General features: G+C 40.2%; 1 protein-coding gene across 1 annotated transcript in view; it reads right to left on the bottom strand.

Moving 5' to 3' along the window:
* CIP111 (Cam interacting protein 111) overlaps positions 1 to 21,460 on the bottom strand; it is a 166,671-nt gene that overhangs the window by 80,883 nt on the left and 64,328 nt on the right. The window contains exon 5 of the mRNA XM_089445755.1: positions 1,468 to 1,675. Within this exon, the coding sequence (XP_089301881.1) occupies positions 1,468 to 1,675 (208 nt within the window). The remainder of the gene's footprint in view (positions 1 to 1,467; positions 1,676 to 21,460) is intronic.

The following is a 21,460-nucleotide window of genomic DNA, read 5'->3' as shown; positions in this document are numbered from 1 at the left end:
TGAGATCTAGTCTTCTCAATTTAGCCTAAACTTTGAAAGGTTTCTTTCTTTCAGAAGTTGTTGATTGTCTAGGAGGAGAAATTAAAAGGTGGGAAGTTTGAAGATTTGACAACCCCAAATCTGTGTTTTTCAGTTTCTTCCTTTCAACCTTTATTACCCTGCACAATATGCATGCACTTGGAGAAGACTTGTGTTTTTTGAAGCATCCAATGCAGCACCATTGTGAAAATTCAGCATTCTTGTGACAATTTATGGAACTCTACAAATTAGTGAGGCTATCCTAAGTTAGGCACAGAATCTTTAATATCTTCCCATAGCTCAACAACTATGGACATAAAACCAAGTTAACACCATTACTTGCATCAGAGGTAAGGCCAATGTACAAGTCATAGATCATCTATACAGATTAGAAATTCATTGTTTGTGGTTCTTGGCCAAAGTAAATAGATCTCATACTCACAGTTTAGCAAGGAAGAATGTATATACTAAACTTTGATTGCTTTATGATCTTTATTAAAACTTTTTAAGTTCCAATTCTGATTAAAAAATGGAAGCATATAACCTATCAATCTAGCTTCCATCAATTCGGAAAACAGGAGCAACAAACGAAGAATCGTTAACAAGAGGCCTATAATTTTAAATTGTGAATTGATGAGACATTGCCATTGCAGTGGCTTGTTACATGATCAAGCTCACACAAGCATTATTCATCTTTATTAATAAGATGAAAACAATTCTCCAAGTAACATGAACATTCTCGAAGTAATATGAAATGAATTCTTCAAGTTTGATATCGCTATGATGTAGATCAAAAACTTGTGTGGCCATTGAATTCTCCAAGTAATGAGACAATTCCCAACTACCAGGTTCAACATAATATATATTAATGTTTCAGTTTGGAGATATTTGGTACAAGGACAATACAGAAGAATGCTCAAAATAATAGGAAAGAGTACGATATCCTTGAAGCATGATCAAGCAAAAAAGTTGCATTGAATATATTGAGTGCTTCAACAAAAAACTTAATATACTAACATATAATAAACATAAAAGGAAGAAAACAATATAATAAGACATTCCACTCTACATGTTAAACATATTATTTCATTAGATTATATCTGAAAATTTTGGTGGCTATATTAATCTTGTTATGTTAAAGAAAAGCTAGTTTGCAGCATTTATCATTGTAGAATTTGTAAGAATACAAATATATTATGCTTTTGATAAAGTAACAATTTACTATGATGCAATGCATTCAACTACTTAACATGAGATGGAATTTTTTATAATGTCAATTTCGAGTTGAAATTCATTCAACACTACATTTCTAAACATGTTTGATTTTGATACGCATCCCCATTAAATTTTCAAATATAGGTCATATCCTATCAACTTTATTCCTATTAGTGACAAAAAGAAAGAGAAAACATGTTACTCTCCATTAAAGAACTCAAAGGAATTTCATACCAATTTCAAATTCACGATCCAATCGTCCTGGTCGTCTCAATGCAGGATCAATGGATTCAGGACGATTTGTTGCTGCTATCACAAGAATTCGATGGTTTTTATTTACTCCATCTATCAAGGCCAACAATGCTGCCACCATCCGTTGTGAGAGCTCTTCACCTCCATCCTTGCGTGTTGGGGCAATTGCATCCAATTCATCTATAAACACCTGTAGAAGTGTGTTGTTATCTTCAATGATATAACAAAATAATAATAAAAAATCCAAAAATGACAAGGTTTGCATAGAGTCAATCCTAGCCAAATAGAAATTTGAAAAGATTTATGCCATTCATCTAACAATGTCACATAAACGAAACTTTTAACCAAATGTTCTCCAGTATTAATGAAATCAAAACTCAAATTTTCTAGCCAGAAATAGCACTATTTTGGTTGTGTTACCTCCTAGGTTCTCACTTGGTGTAACTATCCACTTAGACAAACTATCCACTGCAATCTCGATACTCTTGTTTTTCTCTCTTTAGGCCAAATTAGGTTCTAGTCAAAGAGGGTATCTCTTAGTAAACTAAACTCAAAAGTTGTACTGTTGAGAGGCCAAGGAGCTCATTTTTAATGTTGATCTAGGGTTTTAAATTAGCAATTAAATTTCAGACCCGAACCAGATTTAAATAGCCTTTTTCAAATTTATAAAATAGTAGAAACAAGGCTACGATTAGCAAATCGAACTAGGTTTTGGCACCAGAAATAAAAGATTTGCATTTATATTCGACAAGTCAAATTTTAGATGATTATTTGAAGTTCAAATGACTTGAAATGAAATCTGTTTTAAGAGTTCTACTTGCTGTAATTTTCAAATTGCCTAAAACAGCCAAAAAAAAAAATGATTTATTTGTGGTTTTGTTTGGTTGGGAGAGAAACACAGTCCATTAATCCATTTAGGTGTATGGGGTCAAGTTAGCCTTTTTAGAGGGTTTTTCTTATGAAACATTCGGGACGTTGACCACCACAGACGTGTATCAACAGCAGCCTTACTTTGGTGACTAAAAATCACATATTTGAAGGAGCAAAGGGTCTATGAAAGATCCACTTTCAAATCAACAGTAGGGTGGCCCTTGCCTAAAGATTCTAACAAATGTAATAACTCTACTAATGTCAAAAGCACAAGTTTTTCTCTTTAAAACAAATGAAAAAAAGAAAAAAAAAATTAACAAGTAGGATCTATCACACACAACCTTTTCGAATGTAGCAAGATCACTCCTATATGGCCCTTGAGTTGACTTTGGCATACACAAATAAGCGATTCCAATAGTGCACCAAGTACAATTTGCCTCACATATAATAAAAAAGCAAGACCATCTTGACATAAGCTTGAACAAGAGACAAGAACAGTTTTATCCAAAAGCTAGAGGACATTGAGATACCAGGTGCGGTGGTGGAAATACTGAGAAGGGAGGTGAATCAGTATTTCATTACTTCTAACAATTTTTTTACTTAAATAATCTTGAAAAATTGAATTCACGTCATGTAATATCCCCAGCCTCTATCCGGGCAACACCATGTAACTTCAACCAAAATCATCAGCAATATTCCCCATTTTTCTGTGGATGCATATAATCTGGGTTCTACTCACTACGTATCCATAACCCAACTTTCATTATTTAATTTATTGTTATTCTTGTGGAAGCATAGTAATCCATAATTTTCAACATTAAACCCCAGCCCACAGCCGGAGCCCTTGAATCCTGGGAGTTAACCCTATCCCAATTCCATTAAATGTACAACTACAATTAATTGCATACCCAATACTCAACCTGCAAATAATGATGCATAACAGAATTAATAAAGCAATAATTACATTATTTCTAACCCCAACTAGAGCCTTCAGCCAAGCAGCATACAATTATAAACACCACATAATTATAATGCATTGCAGGGCACTAGATAATTATAATAGAACAGTACACCTGATATCAGCCATTACTGGCACTTAAACACATAATCCCTAAGGCTTGGGTTTATAGCAAAACCATGGCACATAAACACACAAATTCATAGGTAAATAAATATATACATTCAAAAGCATAATTAAATGCACAAAACCCAAAAATAGGGTTTGAAGCTTAACACTGCACATAAGCAGAACATATACGGCACATTACAGAGGAAGAATACTTATCTGAATAAAACGACGTCCAGTTGTGTGTCATGTCCCTTCCCAAATAAATTTGTAACAGGTTTTGGTCTCTCCACAATTTTGCATCAAATTTTGATAAGTAAAAGAACCCAAGCATTTTTGACTTAGGGACTTAGGAAAAAGGAAGGCTGGATTAAATTACTAGTGGAAGGTGGGGGCCACCCACGTGGGAAAACGCACTTGGGCACTTGGGCAATTCGAATTGCCTTGGAGGGGAAATCGTATGACTTGTGGAGGGGCCCACATGAGGGAAAATGAGGCCCACGAAGTTATAAGGAGGAAGAGTTCCTCAATTGAGCATTCATTCATACTTGCACATCGAACTCATTTGTGCTTGCTCGCGCTGCTTAGCCGAGCCAACTAGTTGTTTAGCCACGAGTCTCTCAGGTGGGAGATTCAACCTTACCTTCGGGGGACTACAAGTGCCACCCTAGGAAGGCATTTTCAGATTACTTTGAGGAGCACCAAGGAAGATTTGTGGCCATTCCACTCAACCCACAGACCAGTAGAGCATATTCCTGGATCACACAGAGAGGGATACACGCAGTTGTGACTGGGGGTTCATCCAAGCAGCACTTGCCGGAGAAACTTGGGGAGTTGGAGTACATCAGAAGACCAGCCTTTGGGAGGAGTTTTGGAGCAAGGGGTTGTTGCATTTGTGCAGTTCGAATTAGAGCCTTGGAGGACTGCATAGAGGGCCAGACTAGGCTCACGTGGGAGTTGAGGGAGAGAGCTACAGCGTTGGGATTAGTTGGGAGAAGGGCGGAAATCCATAGGGGACAACATCTCAGTGATTGGAGCAGATTTGGGAGAGATTTCCCAGCACATTTCAGACAAGCCGAGTTCACTAGCAAAGGAGGAGGAGGACATGCTCCTTGGGGGTTGATTTTAATTTTTCAGGGGTCTGAAGTTTGAACTAGGCCAAACCCTTCCTCGGTTTTGGTTGAGGACCCAGGAGCTGAAGTTTCATAATTTTGTGAGCAAGGGAAGCAGGGGTTTCAGCACATCCTTTCCAGCAGGCAGTGCAGTTTTTGGGCAACGTGGATCACTTCTGGAGCAGCATTTGGGCAGCCCTCAAATCATCATTTGCTCACCTGGGTTTTGTCATGCTTGTCCTTGGAGACAAGCCCAGGTACACCGTTCCATTCACTGTTGTATTTGCTCCATGAGGATTTAATAAAATAGCTCAGAAGTTCTCTATTTCCAGCGTTTTCATGGGTGTATATAGATTGCATCTCATTTCTGGATATTGGTTGTCTGTTTGCTTTGTTTATCACTGAATTTCCTAGTTAGGAACATTACATTATGGCCTCTCCACATTCCACTTAGCCATAGACCTAGTTGTTCATAAGCTCAACCATTGGGTCACCCCTACGCTGGGGCGGCAACTCCAAATGCAACAGTAACTGAAAGTATCCACACATCCATGGCCAACGTGCCAACCCAACAGACATGTTTCTCCAGGGCTCCATGCACCCTGCAGGCTAATTTCCCAAGGTGCCAACCGAACAGCTACGCTGCTCCAAGCCTCTAGGCACCTCGGCCAGGCCATAAACCGTCACGAGTTCCCGCCAAAACTCCATGGCTGCCAAGCCATAAACAAGGTCGACAAACCCTTGGAGCACCAAGCTCTTGGAGCGAGAATAGGGGCTCACATCATAAACAAGATGCATCCATATAGTATGGTTATCTTAATAATTGTGCCTTGGCCAGTCCAGAGTCCAACCCCATGACTCACTGGCCATCTCAAAGTCCACCCCAGGGCTCGCTGACAAATCCTTCCTCCAACCATCCCCAGCTGAATGAATCCCTTTACAAGTAAAACATAGCCTTTTATAACTGCATGGCCCTAACTAGCCAATTAGAGCCACGTGGGCCCCAGGGTGCACTTTTCAACGAAAGAACACAATCATTGTCTTTTTCTATAGAATTGCACCACCCAGACTCTTTTTGTGGAGTGGGCTCCACAGCCAACCTTATTTAAATGTTATTATAATATTTAATTAAAACCTAATTACAAATCCAGGCTCTAAGGCCTCATAGCTTTTACAAGCATATCCATCTAGGCACGTTGGCCCCACAATCTATTTAATTTGGTTACATGGACACACACGCCTCATAACACCATACCGGCTTACCAACCTAAATAATAATATTTAATTACATCATAAACAGCGAGGGTATTACATTCCTCCCCCCACCTTATTTTATGCATTGTCCTTAGTGCATGATATATCCACATTCTGATTTTGCTGATGCAAAATGACTTGACCTCCCACTCTGTAGTTGCAAGTCCATGTCCTCATACCTGGTTTCAGCCTGGAGCATCCTCCACACATCCGGTGCTAACCACACACCAGCAGGATCTGGAGGTCCATGCCCCACGCTGACGAGCGTGTACTTCCAGCACCGCCAACATTATACCTAGAGGACATCAAAATAGAATTAACATGAGCAACAATCAACCTTGATTCATATAGACATGTTCTTAATTTCAAGAAGACTCGGCATCACTCATGCATGCAAGCATTTAGCTCAATACACAACATAATTATGCAATTTTCCTGCAATGTGGCAATGATGCGAAAAGTCATGCCATGCTGGCATTGTTGTGCTTCAACCAAGAAGCATTGTCCATGCATGCCAACAATGTATACCATCCCTGTATACAATTTATGTATGTACTCATGCATATAATTGTTGATTTCTAGTAGCATCGAATGTGCTCTAAGTCTCAAATTTTGCCAGGAGGCTTAGACATATGTATTCCACAATATCCAGAAATCGTTTTGTGAAATTCCACCCGAAAACAGTTTTATTAAAATAATTAATTATTTTTAATGGGACCCTAAGTCTAAACTTAGGAAATTAAAATAATTGATGGGTATTAATCTAAATTATGGGTTTAACTTCTAGAAGAAGACGAAGATCGAGTCCAAATTATCTGAGCCATTGATTAGAATCTAATCTGGGTCGTTGGTTCTCAACTGAAAGATTATAAGGACATCGTGGGGCATTTGGAAAATACACCAGAGGCAGAGACTCAATTACCCGAGTAAGATCGATTTTCTCACTGGTCGAAGTTCAGCAAGAGAAAATCGAATCAAAGGAAGAGTTGTAGGTGAGAAGGAGAGAGAGAGAGAGAGGGTATCAGCGTCAGCCTGAAGGTCAGGAGTAGAAGACGTAGAGCAGAGGGAGGACAGCGCAAAGGTTGTGACGCAGAGGAGGGACAGCGCAGAGACAATGTGACGCTGGGACTGCGCAGTTCTCACGCAGGGGCTGGCGCAGTTAGACACAAAGGGGGCAGCAGGGTCTCTCCTGGATCAAAAACTCGTCGAGAAGTGTCTGTAAAATTTCTCACATAGAATTCTCTTCTATTCTACTGGTTGTATCTTGTACATGAGATTTTTGCTGAAGAGTAATAAAGAAACCCTCATCTGCTGCACCGGTTTTCCCACATTGGGTTTTTCCAGGGACAATTGTCCAAAAATAACTGTGTCATCGTAGTTATACTTGTGCTAGTATTTTTCATTGCATTCACTTTCCGCAATATTTTAATTGTGAAGGCTGCAGTAGAATTTATTTCGATATTTGTTGTAGAAACACTATGGATAACTTATTTCTGAGTTAATAAGTAGAAGAAATAATATTAATCACTGCAGTTGGATTTCTATTTAGAAATTTTCACAATAATCACTCTGCGGTCTTACTTACTACTTTTGTTATATACAATTCCTACACGCAATGATTAGTTGATATGCTCAAATGGCATAATTGTTGTAGAGCTTTTCTTGCCACCTGATTGCCCAAAATATTTGCAATCTATTAAAATCATTTCGAGTTTCCCTTGGCTCTAATTGTTGGTGTTTTTGTTCAAGTTCAGGCATTTGCCTCTCCAAATCCCTACCATGCTACCTATTTTCTTCATGGTAGTGATTAATCAAAGCTTTAACTTCTAATCGAACTTTATTCAAATCCATTGCCAAAGTTGTACCAAACAAGTTATGACCTACGGCATAGCCTATCATTAATTTTTTTCATACACCTGCATGGTCCAGTGACTTGTCAAGAGCATGTCAGAAGGCCTGTCACAATATGCATATAAAACTTGTCATGACCTGTCAAAGGTCTGCGTTAACCTGTGACATACCTATTGTTGAGAAATCAAGAGGCTTACAATTTAGATTAGATTTCTCTTTCTTTGATAATTGTTTGTGAAGTTTGTTGGTCTTTTATTAATCTTTATTGTGTTCTTTCATCAAACAATTACCAAAACATAAACATGAAGATCACAAGAAAACAATGAATATAAGATATAGACTCCAAGGCAAAACCCCTTCAAGAGGAAAATCCAGAAAAAATTTCTTCTTATAGAATCAGATCAAAGTGAGATATCCAAGACCCAAGACTCCAACATTCTAGACGCCAAGTCAAACCCTCCCTCTGCATAGCAAATCCATCAATAGCAAGAGACCAGCAACAAATCTTCAGTAAGACATGTGATGGGGAAGAACTTCCACAAACCCTTCTTCAAATTCAGACTTCGGCCCTCCTACTTCAGCGAAATTTCATAACCAATCCAGCGAAATTGTGTGTGTCCAAATGAGCTCAAATCATCCTCTATTATATTGCCTAGAGGGGTGCAAGTAGACATGTCTTATGGGGCATGACTGACTTGGCATCTAAAGGAAATTTTGACCCAAATTACATATTTAAAATTACTTTTCCAGACTCTAAATAAGCCTTTGACTTTGACCGATAGAAATAATAATAAGCATGAAGAACATGCTTTAATAAAATAATGATTTTGACTTGAGCAAGAAATCCATGCTTGAAAAATAATTTTTTCTTTTTCTTCCTTTTTATTTTACATAAAATATACAATGACAAAAGTACAAAGATAATTATGAAGATCAAACCTAGTTACATTTTCTAACACCTGTTACCATCCTGTGATAATGCCTATCAAAACCTCATATAACCTGTCAACCACTTATGACCGATCTATCAATAGCATCCTGCCAGTCCTACTTATGCCATCTGAATCCCCGTAACAAACCAATACAAGATTTTGCTACAAAGTTGTTTTTGCTTGTCAGCATCCTTGTGACAACTTGGTATAGCTTTTCATTAACTAGTTACCACTTGTGACAAATCTGCTAAAGTGTTGTAAGGAACTTGTTGTACCTGGAATATATGTGTTATTCCCAGCTATGAAACAGTCATACCATTTGTATCCCTACGACAAAATATGCCTACATTCACTACATAAGGCTCCTACATTCAATTCATGGCAGCCTCATCATCTGTCATTCCTATATGCAATTTTTGTCATGTTCTATCACAATCATGTATATGAACTTGCTTCGCATCCAAGTTGTTGCTTTTCCAATGCTTATCCTGTGTCAATGCACAACTATACTTAATTTACCTCAGAACACCAACAACATTCTGACTAGTATATTTACCTAAACCTTGTGACAGCTAATAATAATTTTGTGCTCATAAAATAAACAATCGATTCACAAATATTTTGGTCTTACAAATTCACTTCACATACCCATGCATCCCAATACACAAGAATAAACTATGTACCTAAATTGATACGTATCTTGTAAGAGTCAATGGAATGTTGACTCCACAGCTATCTGAGCCATAAGCCATAGCCACCAAGGTTCTCAAACCATGATGCATCGAGTCAAGTGTGATTCGTTGAATAATCACACCTCCGTCAGTGTCAAAGTCCACTCCAGGGTTCACTGACTAATTTAACCACTAAATCATCCACTTTTTATGCAAATGCATTAATCACATTGTCTAGTTTCTCTTGGTCTTCCAGGTTCAGGTATCCCCTTCACTGACTAACAGTCCCTTAGGTGATCCATCTTACCAAGGCCTTCACGGAAGTCGAAAGCATAAACCTACAAGGCATGTGCTCCATATGGTCTTTATCCTCAGAGATGCAATACCAACAATACAACAACATTGGTCAAATTCCAAACATATATTGCATTTATACTACAACATACTGTTGTCAAACACATGCTCATTCGACATGCACAGATTTGCATATACTGCACACAAATTTACATATCATATTCAATTTCATAAGTCCATTAACAAGGGGAAGATTTAAAATAAATCCCGTCACCATTACAGTCATCATGACCCTGTAACTTTCTGTTCAATATTTCCTGCCCAATTCCTTTTCTGGGTCCACCATCATTTCCTACTAGTCAATAGCTTTATAATGACTATTTACTTGCCAATTTCTTATTCTTGGGCTGAAAAATATGCCTCTCTTTCGATTGATCACTAACCATTAGAGGCATATGGAATGCTTTACCCACTCAGAAATTCTTCCTTACTCCGATCTGTATTCTTCCAGACCCCATGGAGGTAATTTAGTTTAGTCGCTTCTCTTACTTACATGGCTAGCAAGCCAGCTCGCCTTCTAGGCATAGGCCCCATTATATATATATATATAAACCATGTGGAACCTTGCCACTCATGGTTTCGACCATGCAACCACCATATACAAAAGTAATGCGGGCCCCATGTGCTCCATAGTGTCATGCCATTCTGCGGTCCACCTTTCATCCATGCAGCATTCTAGTATTAAAAATATATATGATCCATCGTCCTGCATGGGCCCAACACCAACATGTCACACTACCATAATCTTAAGACAACCAGAAATATGTATATATATAACAATATGGGCCCTACCATTTGCAAACCTTTAAAATATATTACTATAATACTATATTACTATATAATTATATATTATTTATATAACAATAATATATTATTATACAAACCTTAAAACATAATATTATTTGTATATCACACACACACACACATATATATAGATATATCATTAAAATAGGGTGGATATCCATGGCCCCTCCATAATCATTGCACCCACCTTTTTTAACATATGAACATACATTGTAAAATAGTGCAGGAACTCCCATGGGGACTCCACTTTGAATCCTCGATGCACACCTGAGTTCACCATCACATGCCCACTATATGTGGCATTGAATATAAACAAAGAATTCAACATATATAAAACATATAATATATGTGTGTTTAATTTGACCAAATGAATAAAACATCCCACGCCACATTTCGCGGGCCCCTCCTATCAGGTCCTCTATGCCCTCATGGCGGTTGACTATAACTGACCCCACCAACCATATGCTCAATCATCGACGAATGGGGAATACAAATCGAGCAGTGGAGACGCCTTCGAGTCCAACACATGCGCAGACGTTAGTGCCAAGTTGCTGTCGGAAAGATCTGACAGCCAAGATCATGTCAATCCAACGGTTGATCTCACCTTCAAGTGACAACTTGCAACCCTGATAATGGCCCTCCTCCAACCTGATCTTGGTTCCACTACCTCAACAAGGTTCCACTTCGGCGTCGACAATCGATCCTCGTGACCTTTCTCCCACACCCATGGCTCATGGGTTGTGGTCTGCCCATGAGGCTTCGCACAACCACCAACCACCAGCCTTCATGAGTTGTGGCTATTCTTCGCATCCCTGTGGCTTGGCCACCCTGCAAATATCTCGTTGTCTTCACATCCAACCTAACGCTCTCGGCAGGTTTCTCGCCACCTTCAATCAAATAACAATTCAGTGTTATCGCCTACAGGAGAATAACGCTCCATCGTCCCTATTGTTCTCAACAATGATTGTATCATAAAAATGCATGGCGGAAATAATAATCTTCCTTATCCAAAATCAAACTCGTTCATGTGCTTCTTATCAACCGAGTTACCAATCCTTCAACCTCTCTTTCTTACTATACATTTTCATCTTTTTTCTTTTATTTAATTGGTCCCTCCTTGCTTTTTATTTTCCTTTTTGCAAGGGACTTGAGGAATTTGGGCTTTATAGCAAGGTAGCATGGCGCATGCATATAATATAAAAAGATTGTTGCTTCAACCTCGAACATTTTTTTAGCTTTTTCACTTTATTTAGGTTTTTTCCATACATGGAATTCTCCTTTCTATTTTCGACCTAGCTACACGGCATATGACAAGCCAATCATGAAAGGGGGAACAATGAAAATGCATGGAAATGATGGGAAAATGACAAGGCATGAATTATGGCTATGGAAGTTGAAAATGTAGCGAGCAAGGTCTTTCGGCTTGTGCCTTAGCCAGTGAAGACCTCAAATTGTCCTCATGAGTTAAGACTTCAGTTAGGATGAGATATTTCCAATTTACTGGAATAATCATCAACTTAACACGCATAGATTTGGAGCTTCAATTAAGTGGAGTCTTCATCAGTTTGACTACAGAATGAGGTGGCAGTTAGCAATTCAGTTAGAGCGAGTTAGTCTTAAGTCTTCATTGAAGTAAGAGCGAGTTAGATCTCTAGTGTTGATTGGAGAAAGCACGAGTTAACAACTCCAATGATGATTGGAAGGAGAGCGAGGAACACTCTCAGTTAATTCACTATCAGAGCTCGAGTTCTAAATTAAGTTGGGCCTCCTTGCATGGATCGAAGTTCATCTATAAAGAGAGCACGAAGACACAAGTAAATTATATATTGTTTTGTGCACAAATGTTTGTGAAAGACAGCTCACGAGTTGGTGAGAGAGCCTTGATTATGGAGAGCAGGAATTGTGTCCTAAGAAATAGGTGGCACAAGTGCACAAGGATTTAGTAGTTAGTTGTGTGCAGGAAAGAGGAGTTGGGGTCCTAAAAAGTAGGATCTAATTTGCACTAATAAATAGGGCATGAAGTGCACAAGGAAATAGGAGATCAACACAAGGAATAAGGAGGCCAAGTGCACGAAAAGTTTTTCTGAAGCGGCGATCTGGAGATGCGATCTGAATCGCCCCTGATCACCAAACCTGAAACCCTGCCTCCCTCGGCCTCCAACCTTCAATACGCGGCGCCCGGGCTGAGGTTTTTTCAATGAGTACGCTCCCAGGAGGGGCGGGATCCTCCCCCCCTCCTCACCTTGGGTCATCCTCTGATAACTTCAGGAAAAAACAAAAAGATCCTCTGCACATAGCAGAGAGCCTTCCAGAAAAAGATCAAGGACCAGATCCGGCCACCAATGAAGAAGAAACTGCTGCTACATGTGATGATACTGGCAAAGACAATGGAGGGAATCAAAAAGCTCCTACGTCACAACCAAAGGCGACTTCAGCCACATGCATACCAAAAACTGCTGAAAGAATTAAAGTCGACCTCCCCAGCCAGCGAATCAACGGCGAAATCCAATTTATGAGGGACCATGCACTCATAGGCAAGTTCCTCGGACTTTGGCCAACTGAAAAGGCCTTGCATGGCTGGATCGCTTCAAAATGGAAGCCTAAGGGACAAGTTTCTCTGCAGCTTGGCCCCAAAGGCTTCTTCACGGCAATCTTCAACTGCCTGGAGGACAAATCACGCATATTTGAAGGAGGCCCGTACTTCTTCAATTCTTTTGGACTGTACTTAAGAGAATGGAAAGAAAGATTCAACCCAGACAAGGAAGACTTCAGCTGGGCTCCTGTCTGGATTCGAATGTATTCCCTCCCTGCGGAATATTGGAAGGAGGAGACTTTAAGGGATATAGGCAACAGCCTGGGGACCTTCATCAAAGCTTCTGAGGAAACTAAAACTCGCAGATATACTTCTTACGCCTGGATCTGTGTCCAAATGCATCTTACCAAAGCTTTAGCAGACTCGGTAAGTCTTTTTCACGACGACTTTGAATGGATACAATCATTAGATTATGAGCACATTCCTTTTCGCTGTAGAAAGTGCCATGAGCATGGCCATCTCTTCAGGGACTGTCCCCTCAATCTCCAATCCAAACCCCCTGTAAATGATCTCAGCAAAGACTCAGAAGGTTTCACCAAAATCCCTAATCGCCGCCGCCATGCAAAGAAACCCTCTACAGCCCCTGACAGATCCAAAAAGCATGATTCCCTGAACAGATTTACGATTCTCACCCCCCACGACCCTTCAGAGAATCCTCCAGCTTCACCCCCAGCCAACCCGGCACCTTCCTCTCCCTCCCGGATTTCCAAACTTTCTCTGCCTTCATCTGACTCCGATCCTTCAAGCCTTCCCAACCCCCTCTCACATGAGAAATCGGCACCAGAGATTGCCACACAATCCTCTTCAATGGAATTGGATGCGGCTCTAGCCCTCAGCACTTATGACAATACTCTCAGGGAAGATCAAAACATGCTTTCAAAAATGGATGAAGATCCAGAGACTATCAACTTGGAAGGTTTAGATATTCTCAAGCTAGAAACGGCTTGTAAACAGAAAGAATACAACACCATTCCTCCATGGGATATCGAAAGGCTGGAAGGAGTTCTTAGCAAAGCTCAATACAATAAATGCTTAGGAATACAAGCAGGAAGTCCATGGGATGGAAAGAAGATCTTAAAAGAAACAAAAAAAAGAGGGCACAAAACGGACCTGCAGAGGACTATCATCATAGGAGAATTACTGATGGAATCCGGGAGATTCCCTAAGTTGACAAAGTTCTACAAAACCCAGCCCCATAGTTCCTCATGAAGCTTATTTCCTAGAATGTAAGAGGGCTGAACAGTGCTTCCAAACGCAGAATGTTAAAAAATGTGATACAGCAAGAAAAGCCCACCATAGTTTTTCTTCAAGAAACAAAAAGCAATAGTACCATTATAGAAAAGATTCTGAGAAAGATCTGGTCAGGCTGCAGCTCAGTCACAGTGGATGCCTCAGGCGCCTCGGGAGGACTGGCGATCATTTGGAATCCACAACTACTCACTCTCCAAGACTTTCACGCATCTCATTTCTTCATCCAAGCCACCTTCCATCTCATAGGAACAAATATTCACGGTCACCTCTCAAATGTCTACTTTCCGCAACATTTAAATCAGAAACTGGCACTTCTGGACACTCTAACAGCTCTTAACTCAAACAGACAATTTCCGCTACGGATTGGAGGTGGCGATTTCAACATCATCAGAACTCTGGAGGAAAAAAGGGGCGGTAGATCGAGACTAGAAGGGGACAGTATTGGCTTCCGTAATTACATTCAAAACAACCATCTTATCGACATTCATACTTCAAATGGCGTCTACACTTGGACCAATAAACGAAGCGGATCCCAGCACATTGCTTCAAGGCTGGATCGCTTCCTCATTTCGGATAATGCTATACACCTTGGAGGGGATTTTCACGCTTCTATCTTGCCTCAAGGAGGATCCGATCACTGGCCCATTATGCTACAATGGACGCGCCCAGGCACAAAAAGCAACAGACCCTTTCGATTTGAGGCGTTTTGGTTCACCAATCCCAACTTCAAAACAGTGGTTAAGGAGGCCTGGAAAACCTTCAAACCCCCTGAAGGAGCCAAAATGTTCCAGTTCCAATAGAAATTAAAAAACCTCAAACAGGTTCTCAAAAATTGGAATCGTACCCAGTTCGGCAATATATTTGACCAACGAAAAAAGCTGGAGCAGCAATGTGCGCTTTACAACAGGAGATTATCATGGAGGGGCGAACAGAGGACAGGGAGCACCAGGAGCAGATCCTCTGGACTGAAATTGAAACACGCAGACAGCAAGAAGAAACTTTGTGGGTCTCTCTTTTCTGAAGCCTCTGGCACCTCAATCAAAGAGCTGCTCTCTCTCTTTTCTGAAGCCTCTGGCACCTCAATCAACGCAGCCAAATCCCAGCTATTCTTCTTTCACACTCCAGCCCCTACACAAAGAAATATAGCAAGAATTTTGGGATATTCCACTGCATCGCTTCCCTCGAAATACTTGGGAGCTCCTCTCATGGACTCAGCCATTAAGCACGCCTCTTGGAGAACCCTCATAGACAAGCTGGAATCCAGGCTCTCTTCCTGGACTTTTCGCTCACTTAATATGGCTAGCAGACTCATCCTCATCAAATCCGTTCTCCAGGCAATGCCCCTTTATCTCTTTTCCATTTTAGCTGCTCCTAAATGGGTTCTTAAAAGCATCCGCAATCTGTAGAGACACTTTCTGTGGGGATCCTCCGGTCTCAACAGGAAATGGGCACTGGTCAATTGGAATGAAGTCTGTCAACCAAAAGCAGTCGGTGGGTTAGGACTGCGAGATCCCCTCCATAGCAACAACACAATAGGAGCCCGAATATGGTGGAATTGGCTCTCCAAACCACATACACCCTGGGCTCGTCTTTGGCAAGCAAAATATGTGCCAGGAAGTCAATGGAAGGACCTCATCAGAATTTGCCCCACAACTCCAGGCTCCCTGATCTAGAACGCTGCCAAGCTCCACAGCGCCTTCATACAAGAGCACAGCTTCTGGGAAGTTCATTCGGGCACCTCAGCTAGATTTTGGGAGGACTCATGGCAACAACTCCCAAAACTAGCGTCCATCTTTCACAAGCCAGTGTGGCAGGCTTATATGCATCATGTTGATCTTATCCACGTTCATCAATTCTGGCAATAGCAAACATCTCATGACTTTCAGTGCTGGAAATCAGCAAGCACTTGGCAGGCCAACTGGCAAGGGGAATCCTACACAGAGATAGAGTAGGAGCTAAAACAAAGGAAAATCAAGCACTCTGATCAACAGGACAAGCTTCGCTGGGGTCACACGCCTAAAGGTATGTTTACCACTAAGGAAGCACATCACTTACGCTATTCACCCACACAGGCAAACAAAGATAAGCTCTGGGACTAGGTATGGCAACCAGAAATATGGCCTAAGGTCTCCACATTCTTATGGCTGCTAGGCAAACAGCGAATTCTCACATGGGACAAGCTGCAAAAGAGAGGATTCATAGGACCTTCAAGATGTCCTAACTGCAACCTCAACGCAGAAACCGCTTTGCATTTAATGGATACCTGTCCTCTTGCCACTCAACTATGGGAGAAAATTGATCACTGCAACAGAAGATCTGGCAAACGACAAGGAGATATTGCAAATACCATCAGAAACTGGCCAAAGCAACCCTTCCAAAGCTCTCTATTAAATTCGTTGTGGAACCTCATCCCAGGTTTCTTTTATTGGATACTATGGAAAGAGAGAAACAACAGAGTCTTCAACAACACCAGCAAACCCATCAACTCTCTATGGCTTCTCCTCAAGCAAAATCTCCGAGAAACTTTGGCAACAAGACAATGGCAACCTGCCAGAACTCCCTCAGGAACGCCTCATCTTAAAGGCCTGGAACATGGATTTCACCCCTCTGATCCAAAGCAACTCCAGTTCCCCGTCCAGCTCTGCCTCTCCACTAAATTGGTTCCCCCCTGCTCCCAATTCGTTCAAATTAAATTTTGATGGCGCGGCTAAAGGAAATCCCGGGCCAGCTGGCTATGGAGGTGTCTTCAGAGATGAAAGGGGCACAATCAGACATATCTACCATGGAAATATTGGCAACGATACCAACAATGCAGCGGAACTGGAAGGAATCTGGAAAGGAATCTGTATAGCAGAGCAAGAAAACTGGTATCCTCTTGAGGTTGAAGGAGACTCCCTCATAATAATAGCAGCGATCATCAGAATACAAGCAGGCTCCCCAGCATCTAAAATAGCCACAAGTTGGAGATTACTCAGTAGATTAGAGCAAATGGAGGAAAAGCTGTGGACTCCTCGGAGCATCATATTCAGGCACATAAGGCGCACAGCCAATAAAGTGGCAGACAGAATGGCCAATCAGGGGGTCAACCAGCAGATTCTCTACTTCTCAGGCCCTCTCAGTGATTCAAATGATGAACAACTAAAAAATGAATGCACCGCTCTGGCGCAACAGGACTATTCACTCCAGGTAGAGAGGGGTTAATCAGAGAGCCAGCACGATAGGGATGGTGATGGTAGGCAAGGGGCCACCCACAGGTGCCAATGGTAACTGCTATCATCCAGCTCCTTTCAGAATGACTTGAAATTGGCCTCGCAAGCCAATGAGGTCGGTCCTCTCGTGTTTATGCGTGTCTACGCTTGGGTTGGTAAATGCCCATAGCTGGCAACGCAATGTCGAACAAGGCACTATGAATGGAACAGTTCTACGCAAATGCCGGTCTGGAAATAGGTATGGAACAGTTCCGTTATTGTATGGTCAATGTAAGCGTCAATCTCATCAACTGTATGGCTGATGCAAGCGCAGGTTTGGGTCAGTTTTCAGCTGAACCTCAAACAAGCAAGTCCCATTGCCAATCTGTCAACATCGTTTTGCAAGCATGCCATGTCAATGGCTAGATCTTTCAAGGCTCCGGCCCAACTGTACATTCTATTTGTATTAATATAAAAGTAGTCTAATTGAGAAAGAAAAAAAAGGAGGCCAAGTGCACAAGAAAGGAGGCGCAGAATTGAAGTAAGACAACAGTGTTTGCAAAGAAAGTCAAGGAGGTAGCAGAGGGAGAATTGTATGCAAGAACCGAGATCAAGTAATGATCAAGGAAGGCCAAAATCAATTGTATCAGTTGAGATTTGTCTGAGAAGTGGAGCACTTTCTCAAGAGAGACAGACTACTTTGTAATAGATTCGATTTCTCCAAGAACAATCAATAAAATAGCCACATCAAGCAAGCAAGTTTTCCCTATTGGGTTTCCTGAGAAAAATAAGTGTCAATTTGTGTGATGTGTTCTTTATCTCTGTGTTTTTATTCCGCTGCATATGAATTATTAAGAAACTTTGTATCTTGGTGAAAGTAAACTAGTTTCAGTTTTCAATTATTCATCTAAGTAGTTGTAGAGTTTCATGGAAATTTAACAATGGCATGCTACACTATAGAAATTGTATAGTAGCACAACTTGCAACAAAAGGTAACACACTTATCTAGAGGGAAATTTCAAATTATAACCTCGCCATAGTACAACCAAGTAAAAGAAAATAATTTAGTGTGTTATGAAACATTATTAGATTACACAAATGATCGCCACAGTCATGACCCACATAGAAAACAATATCATCAAATGTGAGAGAGAGCATAGGACATTCCACCCAACCATAGGCTCTTTATTGCACCAATTCTCTCTACAAAAGTGGTCACCCCAAAACCAAGGATATGAATCTACAAGGGCGAATTTTTCTTATCACTAGCACTGGCTCTAACTATATTCTCACAACCTAATTCCTAGGTTCACAATCGATATTTACACCTACAACAATCCCAATCGATGGCCCTCTTTCTTCATCAACTTGCACAACACAACGAATGGGATCCCCTTCTCTACTCAATACTCCCTCAAGATATCCCATTTCCCTCTAGGGTTCCAGCACAAGCTAGCCATGAAATCTCAATGCTTGGAATCCCAAGGGTTATCAACTATAGCTAAAGTCCACAATAACAACAATTATCATTCCGTGCAGTCATATTTCTCTCATAATTCATAGTTGTGGTTTTTCATAACTAGTTTATGGTAGGTTGATGGTCATTCTAGCTCAAGGAGTAACACTTTAATTTCCTCAACAAAATAGCAATTCAAGCTCTTCCAACATTCGACAACTTGAATTCCACCATTGAATGATAACTCAAACAGCATGAAGATCAAACCAAAATGGTAGTTCAAATGGATTGGTCACTCAAACCCCTGGTACTCCAAACCCCCTAATAATTTGAACACTTTGTTAATTCGAACTGCCACAAAAAACAATCAAACTCTCTCTCTTACACACATGGCCAAAAAAGGCATAAGTAAAATTGCATGTGCATGAGAAACCATGTCTCTTCATGGAAATTATGTGTTTTTCCTCTCTTATCACTAATCAAAAGGATTAAGGAATACTAACTAAACAAGGCTAAAGACTAAGGCTTATTAATAAAATAATATTATATTTCTTTAAGCCCCTTGAAACCCCCAAGTCCCCTTTCATTTCCTTCATGTGGAGTCATAGTCCACCCACTTTTTCTCCTTCTCCTTCCATATCTTGTGATGTATTATTATTTTTAATTATCATTCAATGTACAATTTTACATATTACATAATTTAGCTTTTATCAATTCATCACATACACATATACATTATGATCTAGGGATCAACATTGGGACATTGGATATTACATTCCACTTCCCTTTGATTTTCCATTGTCCTAGGTGCACATCATCATGATATACAATAATTTTAACATCAAAATGTTAGAACAAATGCGGATATGTCTTCCACATTGCATCTTCCAATGCCCATGTTGCTTCTTCCGGGATGTAGTGGGTCCATTGGATCTTTGCCTATACTATGAATCTATTCCTAAGCACAGTGAACTACTTGTCCAATATGCACACTAAATATGCTTCCAAATATTTTTGATGATCCCAAGAGTTTTTCAAAGACATCCTTGAATAATGACTTCTAGGATGGCAGGCACAATAGTATCTTCAAGTTGCTTCAAATATGAATAATGATATTTTCAAGAGTGTAGATGATGCTCCCAGGATTCTTGATCCTTCTTAAGTGATGACTTCTATAGAGATGTCTTCAAAGAGCTTCCAAGAGAGAGAGATGATGATCTTCTTTAGAACGATGAAGAGTAACCAATAACCTTCAATGGTAGAGAGAGAGATAGATGATGTAGTAGTCTTCCTTTCAGTCTTCTTCCTTGAGCCCTTCCTTATATCCCTTAGCAAAAGATGTCCTCCAAAGTAGCTCTGATGAATGTCTTCCACTTATGCCAACAAGAGTGATCTTCAAGTTGCCTTCTCTTCACCTTTGCTCTGATACCATGTCGAGAAATCAACAAGGTGACAATTAGGGTGGTTTCTCTTTAATTGATAATTGCTTGTGAAGATATATTAACTTCTTATTACTTTTATTATGTTCTTTTCATCAAACAATTACCAAAACCATAAACCATGAAGATCACAAAAAGACAATGAACACAAGATATAGGCTCCAAGCCAAGGCAAAACCCCTCCAAGGTGAAAACCCAGTCAAATCTTCTCATCTTATAGAATCAATTCATAGCGAGAAATCCAAGACCAATACCTCCCACAAGACCCAAGTCAGGCCTCCTTCAAAGCTCTTCCAACAAGTCAAAATAAACTCAAGTCAACAATGGTCAAAGCCTTCTAAATCTTGTCCAGCTTCTGATTTTCGGCATTCTGCAACAAAATATTGAACCTACAGTACTTTAGAAATATTTCAGCCCCTGTGGTAGCTTTAGAAACTCGCACGTGTGAGAGAGAATTAGGGCAAAAAAACAATCTTTAAACCCTCCCTCTCTCTCCCTCTCCCTTGACTTCCTTAGACCTCCACTCTTCTTTCTAGACTTCTTGGCACAAAAATTGAACTTGCCTGCTTGTCCCAAATGAGGTCAAACTGTCCTCTATTTAAACACATCCAGGAGGTCGAATGGGTCCCTTCTAGGGCCAACTTGTGCAAGCAAGGTCGACTTGGTCTTGTGGGGACAAAATTGATAATTTTGACTCAAATAAATAAATAAAATTCCATCTCTTTTTAAGAGTCCAAATGGGACTTGACTCAAGTACAATAATTTGACTTATGGCAAATATTATTTTGACTCACTAAACCCTAGAAGCATGAAGAACATGCTTTACCTAGATAACAACTTGACTTGAGCATGAAACTCATGCTTGAAAAATAATAATTATTTTTCTTCTTTTGCTTTTACACAAGTACAATGATAATTATGAAGACCGAACCTAGTTACATTTTCCAACACCCTATGGATGTGCGCACCTATAATAACACCATCCTCAATGTTCTTCTTTCTAATAATAGAACCACATCTTGATTCTTCAACTGCTCCTATAACAACCATCAATTAAATTATGCTTGTTATAAGAATTTTTATGAAATAGTTATTCCTTTCATAAGAGTTTTCAAATCCACAAATTAAGCATGT

The sequence above is a fragment of the Pinus tabuliformis genome, chromosome 9 (assembly GCF_031772625.1).
Source record: "Pinus tabuliformis cultivar Carrire ecotype Pingquan chromosome 9, CPIR1, whole genome shotgun sequence".
NCBI classification, from domain to species: domain Eukaryota; kingdom Viridiplantae; phylum Streptophyta; class Pinopsida; order Pinales; family Pinaceae; genus Pinus; species Pinus tabuliformis.
This window is presented reverse-complemented; position numbering and strand designations above follow the sequence as displayed.